The 22,522-nt window shown below is 53.4% G+C and overlaps 3 protein-coding genes across 3 annotated transcripts; all 3 read right to left on the reverse strand.

Moving 5' to 3' along the window:
* Positions 1–7,894: 7,894 nt before the first annotated feature.
* On the reverse strand, positions 7,895–8,890 carry LOC134550796 (mas-related G-protein coupled receptor member H-like). Its single transcript, XM_063397638.1, is given in 2 exon segments — positions 7,895–8,402; positions 8,405–8,890. Coding segments are annotated over 2 exon segments (918 nt in total). The 3' UTR covers positions 7,895–7,970.
* Positions 8,891–12,712: 3,822 nt separating this feature from the next.
* LOC134550797 (mas-related G-protein coupled receptor member B5-like) lies at positions 12,713–14,519 on the reverse strand. Its single transcript, XM_063397639.1, has one exon. It carries the CDS (start codon positions 14,462–14,464, stop codon positions 13,553–13,555), a length of 912 nt encoding a protein of 303 aa, XP_063253709.1. The 5' UTR covers positions 14,465–14,519; the 3' UTR covers positions 12,713–13,552.
* A 3,761-nt stretch (positions 14,520–18,280) lies between these two features.
* Positions 18,281–20,358, reverse strand: LOC134550795 (mas-related G-protein coupled receptor member H-like). Its single transcript, XM_063397637.1, has one exon. It carries the CDS (start codon positions 20,262–20,264, stop codon positions 19,344–19,346), a length of 921 nt encoding a protein of 306 aa, XP_063253707.1. The 5' UTR covers positions 20,265–20,358; the 3' UTR covers positions 18,281–19,343.
* Positions 20,359–22,522: the final 2,164 nt, after the last annotated feature.

A 22,522-nucleotide genomic window follows, 5' to 3' on the forward strand; every position in this document is an offset into this window, starting at 1 on the left:
GCTTTTGGAGTGCCAAATGTCTCCCACAATCTGACATCAGGAACATGGCCAGGTGAGTTTAGTTTCCCATGGAAAAGGGCCACCGTTCGTGTCCACCACCCTCATCCGGCCACCTCGGCTTCGGCCTGCAAAAATGCCGTGGCATTCAAGATTTCTCCCACATGCAAGATGCAACATTTTGGAACTCGGGCTGCTTTTGGAGCGCCAAATGTCTCCCACAATCTGATATCAGGAACATGGCCAGGTGAGTTTAGTTTCCCATGGAAAAGGGCCACCGTTCATGTCCACCACCCTCATCCTGCCCAATCCTGCCCTATCGGCTTCTGCCTGCAAAAATGCCGTGGCATTCAAGATTTCTCCCACATGCAAGATGCCACATTTTGGAACTCGGGCTGCTTTTAGAGTGCCAAATGTCTCCCACAATCTGACATCAGGAACATGGCCAAGTGTTTAGTTTCCCATGGAAAAGGGCCACCGTTCGTGTCCACCACCCTCATCCGGCCACTTCGGCTTCGGCCTGCAAAAATGCCGTGGCATTCAAGATTTCTCCCAGATGCAAGATGCCACATTTTGGAACTCTGGCTGCTTTTGGAGCGCCAAATGTCTCCCACAATCTGACACCAGGAACATGGCCAGGTGAGTTTAGTTTCCCATGGAAAAGGGCCACCGTTCGTGTCCACCACCCTCATCCTGCCTCATTCTGCACCATCGGCTTTTGCCTGCAAAAATTCCGTGGCATTCAAGATTTCTCCCACATGCAAGATGCCACATTTTGGAACTTGGGCTGCTTTTGGAGTGCCAAATGTCTCCCACAATCTGACACCAGGAACATGGCCAGGTGAGTTTAGTTTCCCATGGAAAAGGGCCACCGTTCGTGTCCACCACCCTCATCCTGCCCCACCCTGCCCAATCGGCTTCTGCCTGCAAAAATGCCGTGGCATTCAAGATTTCTCCCAGATGCAAGATGCCACATTTTGGAACTCGGGCTGCTTTTGGAGTGCCAAATGTCTCCCACAATCTGACATCAGGAACATGGCCAAGTGAGTTTAGTTTCCCATGGAAAAGGGCCACCGTTCGTGTCCACCACCCTCATCCTGCCTCATTCTGCACCATCGGCTTTTGCCTGCAAAAATGCCGTGGCATTCAAGATTTCTCCCACATGCAAGATGCCACATTTTGGAACTCGAGCTGCTTTTGGAGTGCCAAATGTCTCCCACAATCTGACATCAGGAACATGGCCTGGTGAGTTTAGTTTCCCATGGAAAAGGGCCACCGTTCGAGTCCACAAACCTCATCCGGCCACACCGGCTTCTGCCTGCAAAAATGCCGTGGCATTCAAGATTTCTCCCAGATGCAAGATGCCACATTTTGGAACTCGGGCTACTTTTGGAGTGCCAAATGTCTCCCACAATCTGACACCAGGAACATGGCCAGGTGAGTTTAGTTTCCCATGGAAAAGGGCCACCGTTCGTGTCCACCACCCTCATCCGGCCACATCGGCTTCGGCCTGCAAAAATGCCGTGGCATTCAAGTTTTCTCCCAGATGCAAGATGCCACATTTTGGAACTCGGGCTGCTTTTGGAGTGCCAAATGCCTCCCACAATCTGACATCAGGAACATGGCGAAGTGAGTTTAGTTTCCCATGGAAAAGGGCCACCGTTCGTGTTCACCACCCTCATCTTGCCTCATTCTGCACCATCGGCTTTTGCCTGCAAAAATGCCGTGGCATTCAAGATTTCTCCCAGATGCAAGATGCCACATTTTGGAACTCGGGCTACTTTTGGAGTGCCAAATGTCTCCCACAATCTGACATCAGGAACATGGCCAGGTGAGTTTAGTTTCCCATGGAAAAGGGCCACTGTTCGAGTCCACCACCCTCATCCTGCCCCATCCTGCCCTATTGGCTTCTGCCTGCAAAAATGTCGTGGCATTCAAGATTTCTCCCAGATGCAAGATGCCACATTTTGGAACTCGGGCTGTTTTTCCAGTGCCAAATGTCTCCCACAATCTGACACCAGGAACATGGCCAGGTGAGTTTAGTTTCCCATGGAAAAGGGCCACCGTTCGAGTCCACCACCCTCATCCGGCCACATCGGCTTCGGCCTGCAAAAATGCCGTGGCATTCAAGATTTCTCCTAGATGCAAGATGCCACATTTTGGAATTCGGGCTGCTTTTGGAGTGCCAGATGTCTCCCACAATCTGACACCAGGAACATGGCCAGGTGAGTTTAGTTTCCCATGGAAAAGGGCCACCGTTCGTGTCCACCACCCTCATCCTGCCTCATTCTGCACCATCGGCTTTTGCCTGCAAAAATGCCGTGGCATTCAAGATTTCTCCTAGATGCAAGATGCCACATTTTGGAACTCGGGCTGCTTTTGGAGTGCCAAATGTCTCCCACAATCTGACACCAGGAACATGGCCTGGTGAGTTTATTTTCCCATGGAAAAGGGCCACCGTTCGTGTCCACCACCCTCATCCTGCCCCACCCTGCCCAATCGGCTTCTGCCTGCAAAAATGCCATGGCATTCAAGATTTCTCCCACATGCAAGATGCCACATTTTGGAACTCGGGCTGCTTTTGGAGTGCCAAATGTCTCCCACAATCTGACATCAGGAACATGGCCTGGTGAGTTTAGTTTCCCATGGAAAAGGGCCACCGTTCGTGTCCACCACCCTCATCCTGCCTCATTCTGCACCATCGGCTTTTGCCTGCAAAAATGCCGTGGCATTCAAGATTTCTCCCAGATGCAAGATGCCACATTTTGGAACTCGAGCTGCTTTTGGAGTGCCAAATGTCTCCCACAATCTGACATCAGGAACATGGCCAAGTGAGTTTAGTTTCCCATGGAAAAGGGCCACCGTTCGAGTCCACCACCCTCATCCGGCCACACCGGCTTCTGCCTGCAAAAATGCCGTGGCATTCAAGATTTCTCCCAGATGCAAGATGCCACATTTTGGAACTCGGGCTACTTTTGGAGTGCCAAATGTCTCCCACAATCTGACACCAGGAACATGGCCAGGTGAGTTTAGTTTCCCATGGAAAAGGGCCACCGTTCGTGTCCACCACCCTCATCCGGCCACATCGGCTTCGGCCTGCAAAAATGCCGTGGCATTCAAGTTTTGTCCCAGATGCAAGATGCCACATTTTGGAACTCGGGCTGCTTTTGGAGTGCCAAATGTCTCCCACAATCTGACATCAGGAACATGGCGAAGTGAGTTTAGTTTCCCATGGAAAAGGGCCACCGTTCGTGTTCACCACCCTCATTCTGCCTCATTCTGCACCATCGGCTTTTGCCTGCAAAAATGCCGTGGCATTCAAGATTTCTCCCACATGCAAGATGCCACATTTTGGAACTCGGGCTACTTTTGGAGTGCCAAATGTCTCCCACAATCTGACACCAGGAACATGGCCAGGTGAGTTTAGTTTCCCATGGAAAAGGGCCACCGTTCGTGTCCACCACCCTCATCCGGCCACATCGGCTTCGGCCTGCAAAAATGCCGTGGCATTCAAGATTTCTCCCACATGCAAGATGCCACATTTTGGAACTTGGGCTGCTTTTGGAGTGCCAAATGTCTCCCACAATCTGACATCAGGAACATGACCAGGTGAGTTTAGTTTCCCATGGAAAAGGGCCACCGTTCGAGTCCACCACCCTCATCCTGCCCCATCCTGCCCTATCGGCTTCTGCCTGCAAAAATGTCGTGGCATTCAAGATTTCTCCCACATGCAAGATGCCACATTTTGGAACTCGGGCTGCTTTTGGAGTGCCAAATGTCTCCCACAATCTGACATCAGGAACATGGCCAGGTGAGTTTAGTTTCCCATGGAAAAGGGCCACCGTTCGAGTCCACCACCCACATCCGGCCACACCGGCTTCTGCCTGCAAAAATGCCATGGCATTCAAGATTTCTCCCAGATGCAAGATGCCACATTTTGGAATGTGGGCTACTTTTGGAGTGCCAAATGTCTCCCACAATCTGATACCAGGAACATGGCCAGGTGAGTTTAGTTTCCCATGGAAAAAGGGCCACTGTTCATGTCCACCACCTTCATCCTGCCCCATCCTGCCCTATTGGCTTCTGCCTGCAAAAATGCCGTGGCATTCAAGATTTCTCCCAGATGCAAGATGCCACATTTTGGCACTCGGGCTGCTTTTGGAGTGCCAAATGTCTCCCACAATCTGACACCAGGAACATGGCCAGGTGAGTTTAATTTCCCATGGAAAAGGGCCACCGTTCATGTCCACCACCCTCATCCGGCCACATCAGCTTCGGCCTGCAAAAATGCCGTGTCATTCAAGATTTCTCCCAGATGCAAGATGCCACATTTTGGAATTTGGGCTGCTTTTGGAGTGCCAAATGTCTCCCACAATCTGACATCAGGAACATGGCCTGGTGAGTTTAGTTTCCCATGGAAAAGGGCCACCGTTCGTGGCCAACCCCTTCATCCTGCCTCATTCTGCACCATCGGCTTTTGCCTGCAAAAATGCCGTGGCATTCAAGATTTCTCCCAGATGCAAGATGCCACATTTTGGAACTCGAGCTGCTTTTGGAGTGCCAAATGTCTCCCACAATCTGACATCAGGAACATGGCCAAGTGAGTTTAGTTTCCCATGGAAAAGGGCCACCGTTCGAGTCCACCACCCTCATCCGGCCACACCGGCTTCTGCCTGCAAAAATGCCGTGGCATTCAAGATTTCTCCCAGATGCAAGATGCCACATTTTGGAACTCGAGCTACTTTTGGAGTGCCAAATGTCTCCCACAATCTGACACCAGGAACATGGCCAGGTGAGTTTAGTTTCCCATGGAAAAGGGCCACCGTTCGTGTCCACCACCCTCATCCGGCCACATCGGCTTCGGACTGCAAAAATGCCGTGGCATTCAAGTTTTCTCCCAGATGCAAGATGCCACATTTTGGAACTCGGGCTGCTTTTGGAGTGCCAAATGTCTCCCACAATCTGACATCAGGAACATGGCCAAGTGAGTTTAGTTTCCCATGGAAAAGGGCCACCGTTCGTGTTCACCACCCTCATTCTGCCTCATTCTGCACCATCGGCTTTTGCCTGCAAAAATGCCGTGGCATTCAAGATTTCTCCCAGATGCAAGATGCCACATTTTGGAACTCGGGCTACTTTTGGAGTGCCAAATGTCTCCCACAATCTGACACCAGGAACATGGCCAGGTGAGTTTAGTTTCCCATGGAAAAGGGCCACCGTTTGAGTCCACCACCCTCATCCTGCCCCATCCTGCCCTATCGGCTTCTGCCTGCAAAAATGCCGTGGCATTCAAGATTTCTCCCAGATGCAAGATGGCACATTTTGGAACTCGGGCTGCTTTCGGAGTGCCAAATGTCTCCCACAATCTGACATCAGGAACATGGCCAGGTGAGTTTAGTTTCCCATGGAAAAGGGCCACCGTTCATGTCCACCACCCTCATCTTGCCTCATTCTGCACCATCGGCTTTTGCCTGCAAAAATGCCGTGGCATTCAAGATTTCTCCTAGATGCAAGATGCCACATTTTGGAACTTGGGCTGCTTTTGGAGTGCCAAATGTCTCCCACAATCTGACACCAGGAACATGGCCTGGTGAGTTTAGTTTCCCATGGAAAAGGGCCACCGTTCGTGTCCACCACCCTCATCTGGTCACACCGGCTTCTGCCTGCAAAAATGCCGTGGCATTCAAGATTTCTCCCAGATGCAAGATGCCACATTTTGGAACTCGGGCTACTTTTGGAGTGCCAAATGTCTCCCACAATCTGACACCAGGATCATGGCCAGGTGAGTTTATTTTCCCATGGAAAAGGGCCACCGTTCGTGTCCACCACCCTCATCCGGCCACATCGGCTTCGGCCTGCAAAAATGCCGTGGCATTCAAGTTTTGTCCCAGATGCAAGATGCCACATTTTGGAACTCGGGCTGCTTTTGGAGTGCCAAATGTCTCCCACAATCTGACATCAGGAACATGGCGAAGTGAGTTTAGTTTCCCATGGAAAAGGGCCACCGTTCGTGTTCACCACCCTCATCTTGCCTCATTCTGCACCATCGGCTTTTGCCTGCAAAAATGCCGTGGCATTCAAGATTTCTCCTAGATGCAAGATGCCACATTTTGGAACTCGGGCTACTTTTGGAGTGCCAAATGTCTCCCACAATCTGACATCAGGAACATGGCCAGGTGAGTTTAGTTTCCCATGGAAAAGGGCCACCGTTCGAGTCCACCACCCTCATCCTGCCCCATCCTGCCCTATCGGCTTCTGCCTGCAAAAATGCCGTGGCATTCAAGATTTCTCCCAGATGCAAGATGCCACATTTTGGAACTCGGGCTGTTTTTCCAGTGCCAAATGTCTCCCACAATCTGACATCAGGAACATGGCCAGGTGAGTTTAGTTTCCCATGGAAAAGGGCCACTGTTCATGTCCACCACCCTCATCTTGCCTCATTCTGCAGCATCGGCTTTTGCCTGCAAAAATGCCATGGCATTCAAGATTTCTCCTAGATGCAAGATGCCACATTTTGGAACTTGGGCTGCTTTTGGAGTGCCAAATGTCTCCCACAATCTGACACCAGGAACATGGCCAGGTGAGTTTAGTTTCCCATGGAAAAGGGCCACCGTTCGTGTCCACCACCCTCATCCGGTCACACCGGCTTCGGACTGCAAAAATGCCGTGGCATTCAAGATTTCTCCCAGATGCAAGATGCCACATTTTGGAACTCGGGCTGTTTTTCGAGTGCCAAATGTCTCCCACAATCTGACATCAGGAACATGGCCAGGTGAGTTTAATTTCCCATGGCCCTCCTCAAAGCCACAGGGAGGTGGGTGATGCCCTGTGGAGCCCGTGGTGACAAACACAGATGTCACCCTGCTCCTGGAAGGGGATGCCTGTGCTGAGCACCACGGACTCCCCTTCCCTTGCAGCTGCACCATCCAAGCCTGCTGAGGGAGAGGCCAAAACCAGGGCAGAGGGAGAATTTCTGGAGGCCAAAATCACCAGCAATGATATCAGTAAAACCAGGATTAATCTGAAGCAACAGCACAGCAAAGTGTGTATGTGTTTGTGTGTGTGTTTGTGTGTGTGAGAAAACGACAGTGAGGGTAAGGATAAAAAGGAAAATGGCCTAAAAGCTTTCCTGCACTCACACTTCACAGTACTTCAGTTCCACCTTAAACTGAGCAATTCAATAGAGGAAGAACCCTCAACAGCATTTAACCTCATTTATGCCCTATACTTCCTTCCAGGCCTGAGGTACCCAGATGTCTCAGGTCCTTCAACACCTGAGGGAGCAGCATTTCTCCCACATGTGCCACAGCAGATGCACACGTGTGTGCACACAGAGACAGAGGCAGTGCAAGGTCCCTGTGAGAAATTCTTCTTGGAGGCAGGGAAATGCTCACTCCGGATCTGTTTGCATCTCCTCAGTGGGCCAAGGGCTGAGCCTCGAGCAGTGGGGATGGGTTTAGGATCTGTGGGTGTTTGGGCATCCCTGAGGGCAGGGAACAGGAGAGATCCAGCCAGGAGAGGCCCCGCTCCGAGGGAGGTTCTGGTCAGCGCTGCGGGGCCCAGCAGAGCCCCAAGGGTCTCCTTTGGCACCGCTGGTCACAGCCCCAGGCCACGGCCCTCAGCCACAGCAATGTTTCACCCTGGCCACGCTTCGGGCAGCACCTCGCTTTGGGAGGGTGAGAACAGGGATTCAGGGAATTAAACCAATCTCCAAGGCTGTTCATACACCCCAGAGGAGGCTGGACAGCAGCAGCTCCTGGAGCAGAGGGTGTTTGTGACCAGGCCAGGGGCTGCTCCTCAGCGCTGAGGCCTGCGGAGCCTTCCTGAGATACCAGCACGGCCTGGAAAGGGAGAGGGGATGCACCAGCACAGGGACAGTGACACTTTGGATATTTATTCTTCAGGGGACTTAAGGAATCCCTCAGCCACTGTCCCAGGGGCCCTCAGGAGTGCAGCAGGAGGAATCAGCAGGCTCAGGGCACAGTGTCCAAGGCAGGGTCACTGCTGTGGGCAGCACTTTCTTGTGGCTCCTCAAAGGCCCTCTGGAGGGAGAGCCGGAGGGATTTCAGGGAGCAGGGCCTCCAGCACCTCCCTGCCAAGAAGTAGATGAAGGGTTTGATGCTGCTGAGGATGCAGCTGAGCAGGAAAAGAACTTGAGAAGACACAAAGGTGTAGCCAAGCTGCAGCAGGAAATTGCAGAGGCTGAGAAGGACAATGAAGAGCACAATGAGGGAGATAACCGTGTCTTGCCTCTTGGTTTTCTGCTGATTGGAGCCCCTCTTGGTCTTAATGAAGTTGATTGTGTGAAAAATGAGTATGGGTGCAGCAAAGAGGAGCAGGATGAGGGTGTGCATGGAGATGAGAGCTGCCCTGCAGTGCCCCTGCTGGTGTGATTGGCACAGGTATGGCATTCACAAATGACAATGAAGAGAGCAAGAAACATGCAGTAGTGGACAGTGTCCATCAAGCACAAGAGGCACTCAGGAAGGTTGCAGCAGCAGCAGAGCATCCAGGGCTTGTACATGTTCCGATTATGGCTGATTAACATCAGCCAGAACAGTGCCCAGTAGCAGAAGGACCATGGCAGCTGGAGAAGGAAACTCAAGTACAGCAGGGGCAGGATAAGAGAGCAGGACAGGTCCTCCACAAGGAAGAGGAGGGCAGAGGGGACTGTGAAGAGCAGGAAGAGGAAGTCAAGAAGAGCCAGGAAAAAGATGCCAATGTTACGCCATTTCAGGCTGAGGAGGGAGAGCACAGCCCCATTCCCAACCAGCCCACAGAGGCTGATGAGCAGTGTCACACTGTGTATGGCCACGTCGGTGGCATCTATGTCACAGAGATCGTCCCCTTCAGTGGGTGAGGCGGGAGATGGGGACACGGTGGTCACCTCCATGGGTGGACGCTGGGCAGGCAGTGGGATGTGGCCCCTGGCTGTGGTCAGAGTGGATGGGGAGTCAGTGCTTGGAGAATGCCGGGATGGAGCATGCAGCTCCTCTGCAGCTCCCTGCAGTGGGAAGGATTCAGAGGGGAGAAGTGAGATGTGAGGGGAGGAGGGCAGTGGAAATGGTGGGCTGGGAGAGGGAGGTGGCAGGGTTGGGATGTTCAGCAGGGGATGCGGAAGGGAAGGGCAGGGCAGAGGAGGGGGGAGCTGGGGAGGGCCCTGCGGTCACCAGAGAGGGTGGCAGGAGCAGAGCAGCTGCTGGAGGAGAGGGAGGTGGAGTAGGGAGGTGGGCAAACCTTGCACTGACCTGTTCCCAGTGGGGCAGCAGCAGGCAAAGGGGTCTGTGCAGATCAGCGGCCCTTCCTGGTACCCCGTGGTACCCCGTGCTCCTTTGGGATCAATCTCCAAAGCGGCTCCTCCCAGGTCAGGCACATGAAGGAGAAAGTTCCCAGATGTCTTGGGTTGGAAAATGTAACCAAAAATGTGTATTCTATTTTCATGTGTTGAAACCTGTTGGGAGATATTGTTCTTCTCTCCTCCTGCACCCATCCTCCTCCAAGGGACAGCGCCTGAGAATGAACCATTCAAGGCCTCTCACATGAGTGATTGCATTCCTTCATCCTATTGTGCGAAGCTCCACTCAGTGGGAGGAGCCAAAGCCTTTCCACCAGGATAAAACCAGCCGTCCCAAACACTAATGCAGCCGGTTTTCCACTGAATCCTTGGAAGAAGACCGAACTCATCTCGCCAGCACTGGACCCCTTTTTGTTTTCTACAAGATCATCTCCACAGAACAACATCTGTAACTCTGGGAAGATTTATTTGGACTTCCAACACCCAAGCAGCAGGGTGTCAAGTTGTATCTCTGACTGTCAGGGTTTTCTAAGACTTTTGTTTGTTTGCTTGTTTGTTTTTTGTACTACAGCATTTGTGGTTTTTTTAATAGTCCTAGTAAACAACTGTTATTGCTATTCCCACATTTTTTGCCTGAAAGCTCCTAATTGCAAAATTGTAATAATTTGGAAAGAAGGGTTTTTTACATTCTCCATTGCAAGGGAAACTCAGTTCTGTCAGTTTTTCCCTGTCTTCCCAAACCAAGACACCAGATCACCAGGAGCTCTCCACTCCCGTCCCCCTGGCTCCCCTCTCTGTGCCCTGTCCTGGTGCTGCTTCCCAAGGCTCGGTGCAGTCACAGGGGAGTTGGAAATTGCATCTTTGGCTACATAAGAACTTCACTTTCTCAGAGTTATTTGTCTTCAGGGATTTTTTTTCTACAGAGAAAGTGACTTTTGTCAAAAGCTCCAAACGAAATATTTTGGAAATGGCTGCTCATTTCCTCCTAATTAGAAACATGCCTTCCCTGCAGAATGTCCCATTCTCCGACTGCCTTCCTTCTCCTGACAGGTTTCTACCATTCCTCCTTTCTCTTCCCTGAGGGGTCATGGTCCCTCCAGCAGCAGAGGGCTGCTGGTGGCGCTGGTGGCACCGGCAGTGCCGGCAGTGGGGATAAAGCAGCCAGGTGCTTCTCAGGAGTAACTCCTATTGCGGGAAGAGCTCTGGGATCATTGCCAAAAGCTGCTCTCACCCTAAGTCCGCACAGCTGAGATGCTCCCTGCACTGTCCTGTCCTGTTCTGTCCTGTCCTATCCCATCTCTGCACTCCATTCCCACCCCACTCTCCATTCCCACCCCATCCTATCCCATCCCACAGGTTTCCCACACAGCAGCCGCTCCCCCACTCTGAGTGTGCCCTGTCAGGCTCTGCTGTCCTCTGTGTTTGCCGGCATCCAGACCCACTGCAACCCCCTCGGACCCTCTCCTGAACCTTCCAGACTGCTCTGACACCCCAGAACCCACCCAGGGCTGCTTTTTCTCCCCTGACAGCACCACTCCACACGGGACCCGGGCAGTATCTCTGCTCCTCCTGCCCAGAGTGTTCTAGGACCCAGGGTGGAGGAGGGAAGCCCAGCTCCAATGGGCTCCTCAGGAGCACACAGGAAGATAAACGTGGCTGGAGCCAGTGGAGAAACAAATAAGGAGAGCTGCAGTGGTTTGGGGCAAGTTCTGCAACAAGGAGCAACAGGGCATGGCCAAAGCAAAAGTTCAAGGCAAGGTCACCTTTGATATCGCAGCACTCAGGGAATGTGACCATCAGAGACCCCTCTGAATGATCCTCCAGGATCAGAACAGGGCTTCCAGCAGGAGCAGGACACATGGAAAAGAGCTCCAGGAAAGGGATGTTTGTGTATTAGATAAGAAACACATATGAATGATTGTGTGTGGTTATAATGGATAAAACCCCTGTTGGAAAAATCTCAGCACACACAGATCTAGGAGAGATCCTTCTGTGTGCCCTGTGCAGGTAAAGAATTGCTGCTTCAAATGCTTCCCATTGTGACAGAAAGTTTATTTCGGCCGATTTAAGTGTCAAGATAGAGACGGGATGCTCCGGGCAGAGGAGGGGGGAGCTGGGGAGGGCCCTGCGGTCACCAGAGAGGGTGGCAGGAGCAGAGCAGCTGCTGGAGGAGAGGGAGGTGGGGTAGGGAGGAGGGAAAACCTTGCACTGACCTGTTCCCAGTGGGGCAGCAGCAGGCAAAGGGGTCTGTGCAGATCAGCGGCGCTTCCTGGTACCCCGTGCTCCTTTGGGATCAATCTCCTCAAGCGGCTCCTCCCAGGTCAGGCACATGAAGGACAAAGTGCAGAGATCACCAGGAGCTCCCCACTCCCGTCCCGCTGGCTCCTCCCGTGCCCGGTCCCGCTGTTGTTTCCAAAGTCTCGGTGCAGTCACGGGGCAGTCGGAGTTCCACAGCCTCGGGGTTATTGAGCTTGAATCTTTCTTTTTTCCCCCTACAAATCATCAAGTGGTCTTTTTCTCTGTTGTGAGAAATGACGCCTCACTCCTTATATTTTAAAAAATGTTTATTAAACTACGACCATGAAAAAACAAGATCCACAAGCACGGTCAGACGCAGCCCGCCCACAACAGGAACAGTCCCTTCGATCCCCTTGCTGAGCCAACCCCACACTCATCCATATCCCACTCTTCCCACACTGCTCCTCCTTCCTCCCGCCTTCCCGGAGCTTGTGCCCTCCCTCTGCCTTCCACTCCCCGCTGTGGTCCCAGACCGGCATTGCAGCTTTCAGCATGAACACAATACTCACATTAGGAACACTCCAAATCTTCACACAGCTCCTTTTAACATTACAACACACATAATATCCGTTCGACGTTTGCAAGAGCAAATTTCCATAACACACGTTTATAATAGTTTTGAATGGCTCCTGATTTGCCCCTAAATAGAAACGCTCCTTCCCAGGAGAGGGTCCCATTCTTCAACTGCCTTCCCTCTCCTGTCAGGTCTCTGCCATTCCCTGTTTCCCTTCCCTGAGGGGTCATTGTCCCTCCAGCAGCAGAGGGCTGCTGGTGCTGCTGCTGGCCCTGCAATGCTGGCAGTGCTGGCAGCGCTGGTGAAGCTCCTGGCTGCTTGTCAGAAACAACTCCCATTCTGGGAAGAGCTCCAGAATCGTTGCCAAAACCTGCCCAGGGCTCATGGCAGCACCCCTGGGCCATGGACTCCCATTTCCATCATTCCAGTGCAGGCTGCCCCAGACCAAGGCAAGGACAGCAATCAGGTGCTTGCAGCAGCTTGTCAGCACTTAGAGCCCAACCTAATTCCTGAGGACAAAGATGAGTTCAAGATGGGTTTTGGCTGAAGCTGCTGTGCAGAGTCTCTGTGCAGCTCCTCCCGAGGGTGGCCAGGTGAGGATGGAGGTGCTCCAGGGCTTCCTTGGACTTGGATGCTAGGAACCACAGGATGGCCCCATTCTGCAGAACAGCAGCAGAACCCCCTAATTCCTGTGAAATTCAGTGGTCCAAGCATCTGGGGATGGGAATTTCCATGTTCCATATTCTTGTTGGTCACAGGCACAAGGGTTCAGTGGAGTTCACCATCGACCCTGCCCTTTACTCAGAACCATTGAATTCTGGAATTCAAGAATGTGACAAATTCCCCCTGAAAGAAGAAGGGAATGTTGCTGTCCCTGCCCAGCTCTGCAGCCCTTCCTGGTGTCTCTCCCCATCAGCTGGGAATGCAGGGCCGGCTCTGCCAGACACAAGGGGAAGGATGCTCCCTGTGATCCCAGCCCCTCTCCTGCCATCCAGAGGCACCAGCCCTGCAGGGATTTGGGAAATGACCAGCACCCCGTGCTGGGTGTGTCCCCAGGCCTTAAGGTGTCACATTCTTTGCAGGCAAGAGATCCCTGAAAACACCAGGAAACTGCTGTGTGTAGCCAGAGGAGATGGAGTTCATTCCCTGGGGCTGAGGCAAGGAGGATCTTTCCCTGGGGAATAGAGCTGGGGAACAGAACTGAGCCCAGCTGCTCTGCCTGGAGCCATGTGCATCCAGCAGGGAGGAGGAAAGCCATGCTCCAATGAGCTCCCTGCAGAGCATCCCTCCAAAATCACCCACGGCACTGCCCCTGCTGCCTTCTCCTGCAGGAATACAGCACCACAGGGAGGGGCATCCTGTGGGTATTTCTTGATCAGGTGGCTCAAGGAAAGCCTGAGCCACTCTGCCAGGATCCTTCAGCAGAGCAGGGGAAGGGATCACCAGGCTCAGATAATTGTGTCCTTGGAGTCCTCATTGCTGTGGGCAGGTTCTCCTTCCTGCTCATCCAAGACCCTCTGGAGGGAGAGCCGGAGGGATTTCAGGGAGCACGGCCTCTGGAAACCTCCTGCCAAGAAGTAGATGAAGGGTTTGATGCTGCTGTGGATGCAGTTGAGCAGGAAAACCACCTCGGAAGATACAATGGTGTAGCCAAGCTGCTGCAGGAAATTGAAGAGGCTGAGAAAGACAATGAAGAGCCCAGTGAGGTACATAAGGATGTCACGCCTCTGGAGTTGCTTCTTCTTGGAGCCCCACTTGGCCTTAATGAAGTAGATTGTGGTGGAAATGACCGTGGGTGCAGCCAAGAGGAGCAGGATGAGGGTGTACACAGAGATGAGAGCTGCCATGCAGTGCTCCTGCTGGTTTGATGGGCACAGGTTTGTCACTGCAGGAATGACAGTGAAGAGAGCAATGAAGACCCAGTACTGGACACTGAACAGCAACCACACCAGGCGCTCGGGAAATTCACAGCGGCAGCAGAGCTTGAAAATATTCACCACATTGCTGATGTCTGTCAGCTGGAACAGCGCCCAGTAGTAGGAGACCACTGAGAGCTGGAAAAGGAAACTCAAGTACAGCAGGGGCATGATAGGAGAGCAGGACACGTCTTCCACCAGGAAGAGGAGGACAGAGGGGACTGTGAAGAGCAGGAGGAGGAAGTCAGCAAAGGCCAGGGCAAAGATGCAAATATTACGGTCTTTCAGGCTGAGGAGGTAGAGCACAGCCCCATTCCCAGCCAGCCCACAGAGGCTGATGAGCAGTGTCACACTGTGTATGGCCACGTTGGTGACATCTATGTCACAGAGATCGTCCCCTTCAGTGGGTGAGGCGGGAGATGGGGACACGGTGGTCACCTCCATGGATGGACGCTGGGCAGGCAGTGGGATGTGGCTCCTGGCTGGGGTCAGAGTGGATGGGGAGTCAGTGCTTGGAGAATGCCGGGATGGACCATGCAGCTCCTCTGCAGCTCCCTGCAGTGGGAAGGATTCAGAGGGGAGAAGTGAGATGTGAGGGGAGGAGGGCAGTAGAAATGGTGGGGTGGGAGAGGGAGGTGGGAGGGTTGGGATGTTCAGCAGGGGATGTGGAAGGGAAGCGCAGGGCAGAGGAGGGGGGAGCTGGGGAGGGCCCTGCGGTCACCAGAGAGGGTGGCAGGAGCAGAGCAGCTGCTGGAGGAGAGGGAGGTGGGGTAGGGAGGAGGGCAAACCTTGCACTGACCTGTTCCCAGTGGGGCAGCAGCAGGCCAAGGGGTCTGTGCAGATCAGCGGCGCTTCCTGGTACCCCGTGCTCCTTTGGGATCAATCTCCTACAGCGGCTCCTCCCAGCTCAGGCACATGAAGGACAAAGTGCAGAGTTCACCAGGAGCTCCCCACTCCCGTCCCGCTGGCTCCTCCCATGCCCTGTCCTGGTGTAGTTTGTTGGTGGGATCATGGTGGAGTAGAAAATTCTCTCTTTGGGTACATCAGAGTCTGACTTCGCTTGGTTTGATGGCGTTTTTATGATACAAAGGAAGTGAGTTTTGTCAAAACTCCACTTGAAGAATAGAATAGCTCCTCTTTTCCTCCTGATTAGAAACATTTCTTTCTGCCATTTCTCATTTTGGTTTCATGAGGGGTCATGGTCCCTCGAGCAGCAGAGGGCTGCTGGTGCTGCTGGTGGCACTGGAATTCTGGCAGTGCTGCTGAAGCCTCTTGGTGCTTGTCACAAACACCTCCCTTTCTGGGAAGAGCTCCGGGATCCCTGCCAAAACCTGCCCTGGGCCCAAGGAAGCACAACTGAGCCAACAATTCCCATGTTTTCATTCTGATGCAGGCTCCCCCAGCCCAAGGGAAGGACAGCAATCAGGTGCTCTGTGCTGATTTGGCACAGCCTGGTTTTTGGTAGTGGTGCAGGTCCACAGGAGGAGGCTTCTGTGAGAAGCTGCTGGAAGCTTCCACCACGCCTGCCAGAGCCAATCTGTGCTGGCTCTGAAGATGGACACGCTGCTGGCACCACTGGAGAGGTTGGAAACGCCTCGGTGAGGACACATTTAAGCAGAAAATCAAAGCAGCCTGCACTGCCCCCACGGGGTCGTCTGGCCGGTGGGGAAAACACGGTGAGCGATTTCCCAGCCTGGAACCCGGGCGAGATCAACCCCTGGGCACTGCGGAATTCTGGAAGAATCTTTGAACTAGGACAATTTGTTGGCAGTGGCACCCATGGGCAGCAGTTTTTCCTGGAGTCAGAGAAGAGAGGGAGGGTGAGGACATGTGAGGGGACACAACATGCTGGCACCAAGGAGAATGGAAACAAGGGGGACGAAGTGCTCCAAACGTCACAGCTGGGACTCCTCTGCAGGCTGCAGTGAGGACTGTGATGAAACAAACTGTCCTGCAGCAGTCCATGAAGTGCAGAGGGGATGCACAAATCCACTCGCAGCCTGTGGGAGAAGTGCTCAAGCTGGAGTGGGTGCCTGCCAGAGAAAGCTGTGATCCAGTGGGAGACCTGAGTGCAGAGAGAGGGCTCCTGCTCCTGGGGAGAGAAAGAGAGCCCTGCTTCCAAACGAGAGCAGCCTGTCCTTGGAGGACTGCACCCCGTGGAAGAGTGACCCATGCTGTAACAACTTTGAGAAGAAGGTTTGCCCTTGGGAGGGACTCAGGCTGCAGCAGTTCTGGCAGGAGTGCTGCTCCTGAGATCAGAGCCCCACTGGAGAAGCTCACAGAGAACTGAATCCCGTGGGAGAGACCCCATGACAGAGCAGGAAAAAACTCCTGTCCCTGAGCCAACAGAAGAAGATCTGGAGTGCCAAAGTGACCAAAACCCCCAAGCCCTGTCTCCCTGCACTGTCAGATGGAGCGGGGGGGGGGCAGGGTGGGAAGTTGTTTTAAAGTTTCATTTTAGTCCTCATTATCATCTCCTGACTCTGTTAATAATAAATTTACTTAATACTATTAAATTTGAACCAAGTTTTACACTTAGTGTGTTTTTTCTCCTAGTCCTTCTCTCATCTCATGAGTCCATTGTTAATTCTTGTTTCTCTCTCCTTTGCTCAGCTGAGAGCAAGAGAAGGTGAGCACAGGGCTTTTTTGGGTACCTGGTGTTTGGTCAGTGTCCAGCTACGACATCCGTGCATAATCAGCATTAGAGCGCACATTCCTTACTGCCAATACCCTTGATGTTTCAATAAAAGCAACTGGAGACAAGATTTTGGGGTTCTGTGCTCCCCTTTGAAGCCCTTCACCAGAACTCATCCTCCTCCTCCTCAGTCTTGGGAATAATTGTGGTTGCTTTTGCCTGATCTCACCCCTTTGCAAGCAGGGGCAGTTTACCAACCTGTCCACTAGACCAGGTTCCTTCAAACCCCATCCAACCTGGTCTGGAACACTTCAAGTGATGGGTTGGCCAGAGCAACTCTGGGAACCTGTGCCAGGGCGTCTCCAGCCTCACAGGGAAGGATTTCTTCCCAACATCCCATCTGAACCCACCCTCTCTCAGTGGGATTCCATTCCCCTTGTCCAAAGTCCCTCTCCCCCTCTCCTGGAGCCCCGTCAGCGCACGGATCATGAAGTGTTTGCCCTTGAAAGGATTGCCCTGGGGAGGGGATGTGAGATTCCATAGCTGGGGACACCAACGTGGTGTCAGCAGAGAAGAGAGGTGACAGTTCTGCTCCCAGGGCCACCACACGTGCCACTTTCCAGCAGGAGCATCCCAGATCCCTGAGCCATGTCAGCCTGGGTAGGAATCATCTCACCTCAGCTGTCTAGGAATTCCGTGGAATTCCCTGCAGGCTGCTGTGGGACTGCCAAGGGAGTGTAGAAGATGACTCAGATGAAACCTCTGACTTTCAAAGGCTTAAAGCCAAGACAGCAGCACTGATTCACCTCTTCACAGAAGAAATGGCATTGCTGGAATCCTAAATCATCCCTCTGCTCTGTGCCTGTGCTCCAGCTCACACACAGAATTTATTATTCCTTGGATCCTCTTGGAAACCGGGCGGTGAAGGTGAAGTACCACTGCAATTGTGGTATGCAAGTGGCAAAATTAGATTTGAACCAGAAATCAAAGTTCAGCAGCACATTTGTAGTGCAGGGTCCTAAGGATCCACCCCAGGAGAGAGAGGGGGCAAGTTCAGGCAGTTCAAATGAGAAGATTTTGGGATTGGGGTTGCTTTCAAAATGGAAGAGGAGGCTGACATGGGGACAAACTCCCTTTGCCATCGGTCTCCTTGCTGAGGCTCTCTCCTGTTGCTCCTTTCCTGGGGAAAGCCAAGAGCAGATCAGCAGCAGAGCCCTGATCCCAGCAGAGGCTGTGCAATGGTTCCCTGTTGGTGAGAGCCCTGCAGAAGAGGAGCCAGCAGGAGAACAGGGGCTGTGGCAGGAGCTGGGACAGAGCCGCTGCGGACGCTGCTGGGGCTCAGCCCAGGGGCTTTGCTGCCCTTTCCCAAGTGACCACTGCAGGGAACTCCTGAAGATCCTGACCCAGGGACAGCAGCTGGGGTGTGTGGGGTGATGGGAGTGCAGTGTGGGGAAGTTCTGCAGGCTGTGAGAGGAAACAAGGTCAGACTCTTCTCCTTCTACTTGATCAGAGCCCCCTCACTGGGTAGAACCTGGTCATGCCTTTTTTCAGTTAAGAGACATCCAGAGGGTATTAAAAGCTATAAATATTACGAGAAGTAAGAAATGAGCCATTTTTTGACACTGTTCACCAGGGACAGGCTCTGTAGCAAAGCCCGGATGTTGTTTATTCAAGAAATGTTGGGTTTGGAAATATCACATTGGAAACAAACAACAGACATAAATACACACTCAATTTAGTAGAAGATCCAAGTTGACAAACATGAGAACAAGATGGATTTTGGCTGAAGCTGCTGTGCAGAGTCGCTGTGCAGCTCCTCCCGAGGGTGGCCAGGTTGAGGATGGAGGTGCTCCAGGGCTTCCTTGGACTTGGATGCTGGGAACCACAGGATGGCTCCATTCTGCAGAACAGCAGCAGAACCCCCTAATTCCTGTGAAATTCTGCGATCCAAGCATCTGGGGATGGGAATTTCCATATTCCATATTCCATATGTTCACAGGCACAAGGGTTTAGTGGAGTTCACCATCCACCCTGCCCTTTACTCAGAATGACTGAATTCTGGAATTCAAGAATGTGACAAATGCCCCCTGAAAGAAGAAGGGAATGTTGCTGTCCCTGCCCAGCTCTGCAGCCCTTCCTGGTGTCTCTCCCCATCAGCTGGGAATGCAGGGCCGGCTCTGCCAGACACAAGGGGAAGGATGCTCCCTGTGATCCCAGCCCCTCTCCTGCCATCCAGAGGCACCAGCCCCGCAGGGATTTGGGAAATGAGCAGCACCCCGTGCTGGGTGTGTCCCCAGGCCTTAAGGTGTCACATTCTTTGCAGGCAGGAGATCCCTGAAAACACCAGGAAACTGCTGTGTGTAGCCAGAGGAGATGGAGTTCATTCCCTGGGGCTGAGGCAAGGAGGATCTTTCCCTGGGGAATAGAGCTGGGGAACAGAACTGAGCCCAGCTGCTCTGCCTGGAGCCATGTGCATCCAGCAGGGAGGAGGAAAGCCATGCTCCAATGAGCTCCCTGCAGAGCATCCCTCCAAAATCACCCACGGCACTGCCCCTGCTGCCTTCTCCTGCAGGAATACAGCACCACAGGGAGGGGCATCCTGTGGGTATTTCTTGATCAGGTGGCTCAAGGAAAGCCTGAGCCACTCTGCCAGGTCCTTCAGCAGAGCAGGGGAAGGGATCACCAGGCTCAGACCACTGTGTCCTTGTTGGCGTCATTACTGTTGGCAGCTTTTTTCTTCTGCTCATCAAAGACCCTCTGGAGGGAGAGCTGGAGGGATTTCAGGGAGCAGGGCCTCCAGCACCTCCCAGCCAAGAAGTAGATGAAGGGTTTGATGCTGCTGAGGATGCAGTTGAGCAGGAAAACAACCTCGGAAGACACAACGATGTAGCCAAGCTGCTGCAGGAAATTGCAGAGGCTGAGAAGGACAATGAAGAGCACAATGAGGGAGACAACGACGTCGCGCCTCTTTGGTTTCAGCTTCTTGGAGCCCCACTTGGCCTTAATGAAGTCAATTGTGCTGGAAATGACCGTGGGTGCAGGAAAGAGGAGCAGGATGAGGGCGTGCATGGAGATTGAAGCTGCCCTGCAGTGCTCCTGCTGGTGTGATGGGCACAGGTATGTCACTGCAGGAATGACAGTGAAGAGAGTAAAGAAGGCACAGTACTGGACACTGTCCAGCAACCAAAACAGGCGCAGAGGAAGGTTGCAGCTGCAGCAGAGCTTGCAGAGCTTTTTCACAAAACCAGCAATGCTGACGTCTGTCAGCCAGTACAGCACCCAGTAGGTGGAGACCACTGACAGCTGGAAAAGGAAACTCAAGTACAACACGGGCATGATAGGAGAGCAGGACACGTCCTCCACTAGGAAAAGGAGGGCAGAGGGGAATGTGAAGAGCAGGATGAGGAAGTCAAAAAATGCCAGGTCAAAGATGCGAGCGTTACGAATTTTCAGGCTGAGGAGGGAGAGCACAGCCCCATTCCCAACCAGCCCACAGAGGCAGATGAGCAGTGTCACACTGTGTATGGCCACGCTGGTGACATCTGTGTCACAGAGATCGTCCCCTTCAGTGGGTGAGGCGGGAGATGGGGACACGGTGGTCACCTCCATGGATGGACGCTGGGCAGGCAGTGGGATGTGGCTCCTGGCTGTGGTCAGAGTGGATGGGGAGTCAGTGCTTGGAGAATGCCGGGATGGAGCATGCGGCTCCTCTGCAGCTCCCTGCAGTGGGAAGGATTCAGAGGGGAGAAGTGAGATGTGAGGGGAGGAGGGCAGTGGAAATGGTGGGGTGGGAGAGGGAGGAGGGAGGGTTGGGATGTTCAGCGGGGGATGCGGAAGGGAAGGGCAGGGCAGAGGAGGGGGGAGCTGGGGAGGGCCCTGCGGTCACCAGAGAGGGTGGCAGGAGCAGAGCAGCTGCTGGAGGAGAGGGAGGTGGGGTAGGGAGGAGGGCAAACCTTGCACTGACCTGTTCCCAGTGGGGCAGCAGCAGGCAAAGGGGTCTGTGCAGATCAGCGGCGCTTCCTGGTACCCCGTGCTCCTTTGGGATCAATCTCCTAAAGCGGCTCCTCCCAGGTCAGTCAGAGGAAGGAGAAAGTGCCCAGATCACCAGGAGCTCCCCACTCCCGTCCTGCTGGCTCCTCTCCGTGCCCTGTCCTGGTGCTGCTTCCCAAGGCTTGGTGCAGTCACAGGGGAGTCGGAAATTGCATCTTTGGCTGCGTCAGAATTTCACTTCCTCAGAGTTATTCATCTTTGGGGTTTATTTCTACAGAGAAAACGACTTTTATCAAGAGCTCCAAACGAAATATTTTGCAAATGGATGCTCATTTCCTCCTGATTTGAAACGTGACTGCTGTGCACAATGTCCCATTCTCTGACTGCCTTCCCTCTCCTGACAGGTTTCTACCATTCCTCTTTTCTCTTCCCTCAGAGATCATGGTCCCTCCAGCAGCAGAGGGCTGCTGGTGGCGCTGGTGGCACCGGCAGTGCCGGCAGTGGTGATAAAGCAGCCGGGTGCTTCTCAGAAGTTACTCCCATTCCGGGAAGGGCTCTGGGATCATTGCCAAAACCCGCCCTCGCCCTAAGGAAGCACAGCTGGGCTGCTCCCTGCACTGTCCTGTCCTGTCGTGTCCTGTCCTGTCCTGTCCTATTCCCATCCCATCTCTGCACTCCATTCCCACCCCACTCTCCAATCCCATCCCATCCCACAGGTTTCCCACACAGCAGCCGCTCCCCCACTCTGAGTGTGCCCTGTCAGGCTCTGCAGTCCTCTGCGTTTGCTGCATCCAGACCCACTCAAACCCCCTCTGACCCTCTCCTGAACCTTCCAGACTGCTCTGACACCCCAGAACCCACCCAGGGCTGCTTTTTCTCCCCTGACAGCCCCACTCCACACGGGACCCGGGCAGTGTCTCTGCTCCTCCTGCCCAGAGTGTTCTAGGACCCAGGAGGGAGGAGGGAAGCCCAGCTCCAATGGGCTCCTCAGGAACACACAGGATGATAAATGTGGCTGGAGCCAGTGGAGAAACAAATAAGGAGAGCTGCAGTGGTTTGGGGCAAGTTCTGTAACAAGGAGCAACAGGGCATGGCCAAAGCAAAAGTTCAAGGCAAGGTCACCTTTCATATCGCAGCACTCAGGGAATGGGACCCCCAGAGACCCCTCTGAATGATCCTCCAGGATCAGAACAGGGCTTCCAGCAGGAGCAGGACACATGGAAAAGAGTTCCAGGAAAGGGATGGTTGTGTATCAGATAAGAAACACATATAAATGATTATGTGTGGTTATAATGGATAAAACCCCTGTTGGAAAGTCTCAGCACACACAGATCTCTGAGAGATCCTTCAGTGTGCCCTGTGCAGGTAAAGAATTGCTGCTTCAAATGCTTCCCATTGTGACAGAAAGTTTATTTTGGCCGATTTCCATGTCAAGATAGAGACGGGATGGACAGGGAAGCGGAGGGGGGAGCTGGGGAGGGCCCTGCAGTCACCAGAGAGGGTGGCAGGAGCAGAGCAGCGGCTGGAGGAGAGGGAGGTGGGGTAGGGAGGAGGGCAAACCTTGCACTGACCTGTTCCCAGTGGGGCAGCAGCAGGCAAAGGGGTCTGTGCAGATCAGCGGCGCTTCCTGGTACCCCGTGCTCCTTTGGGATCAATCTCCTCAAGCGGCTCCTCCCAGGTCAGGCACATGAAGGAGAAAGTGCCCAGATCACCAGGAGCTCCCCACTCCGGTCCTGCTGGCTCCTCTCTCTGCCCTGTGTCCTGTCAGGTCTCTACCATTCCCTGTTTCCCTTCCCTGAGGGGTCATTGTCCCTCCAGCAGCAGAGGGCTGCTGGTTCTGCTGCTGGCCCTGCAATGCTGGCAGTGCTGGCAGCGCT

Source organism: Prinia subflava, chromosome 5 (assembly GCF_021018805.1).
Source record: "Prinia subflava isolate CZ2003 ecotype Zambia chromosome 5, Cam_Psub_1.2, whole genome shotgun sequence".
Lineage (NCBI taxonomy): Eukaryota > Metazoa > Chordata > Aves > Passeriformes > Cisticolidae > Prinia > Prinia subflava.

What these genes read in the sequence shown, in the direction of transcription:
- LOC134550797 (XM_063397639.1), bottom strand. Translation starts at nt 14,464, where the DNA reads ATGGAGGTGACCACCGTGTCCCCATCTCCCGCCTCACCCACTGAAGGG.
- LOC134550795 (XM_063397637.1), bottom strand. Translation starts at nt 20,264, where the DNA reads ATGGAGGTGACCACCGTGTCCCCATCTCCCGCCTCACCCACTGAAGGG.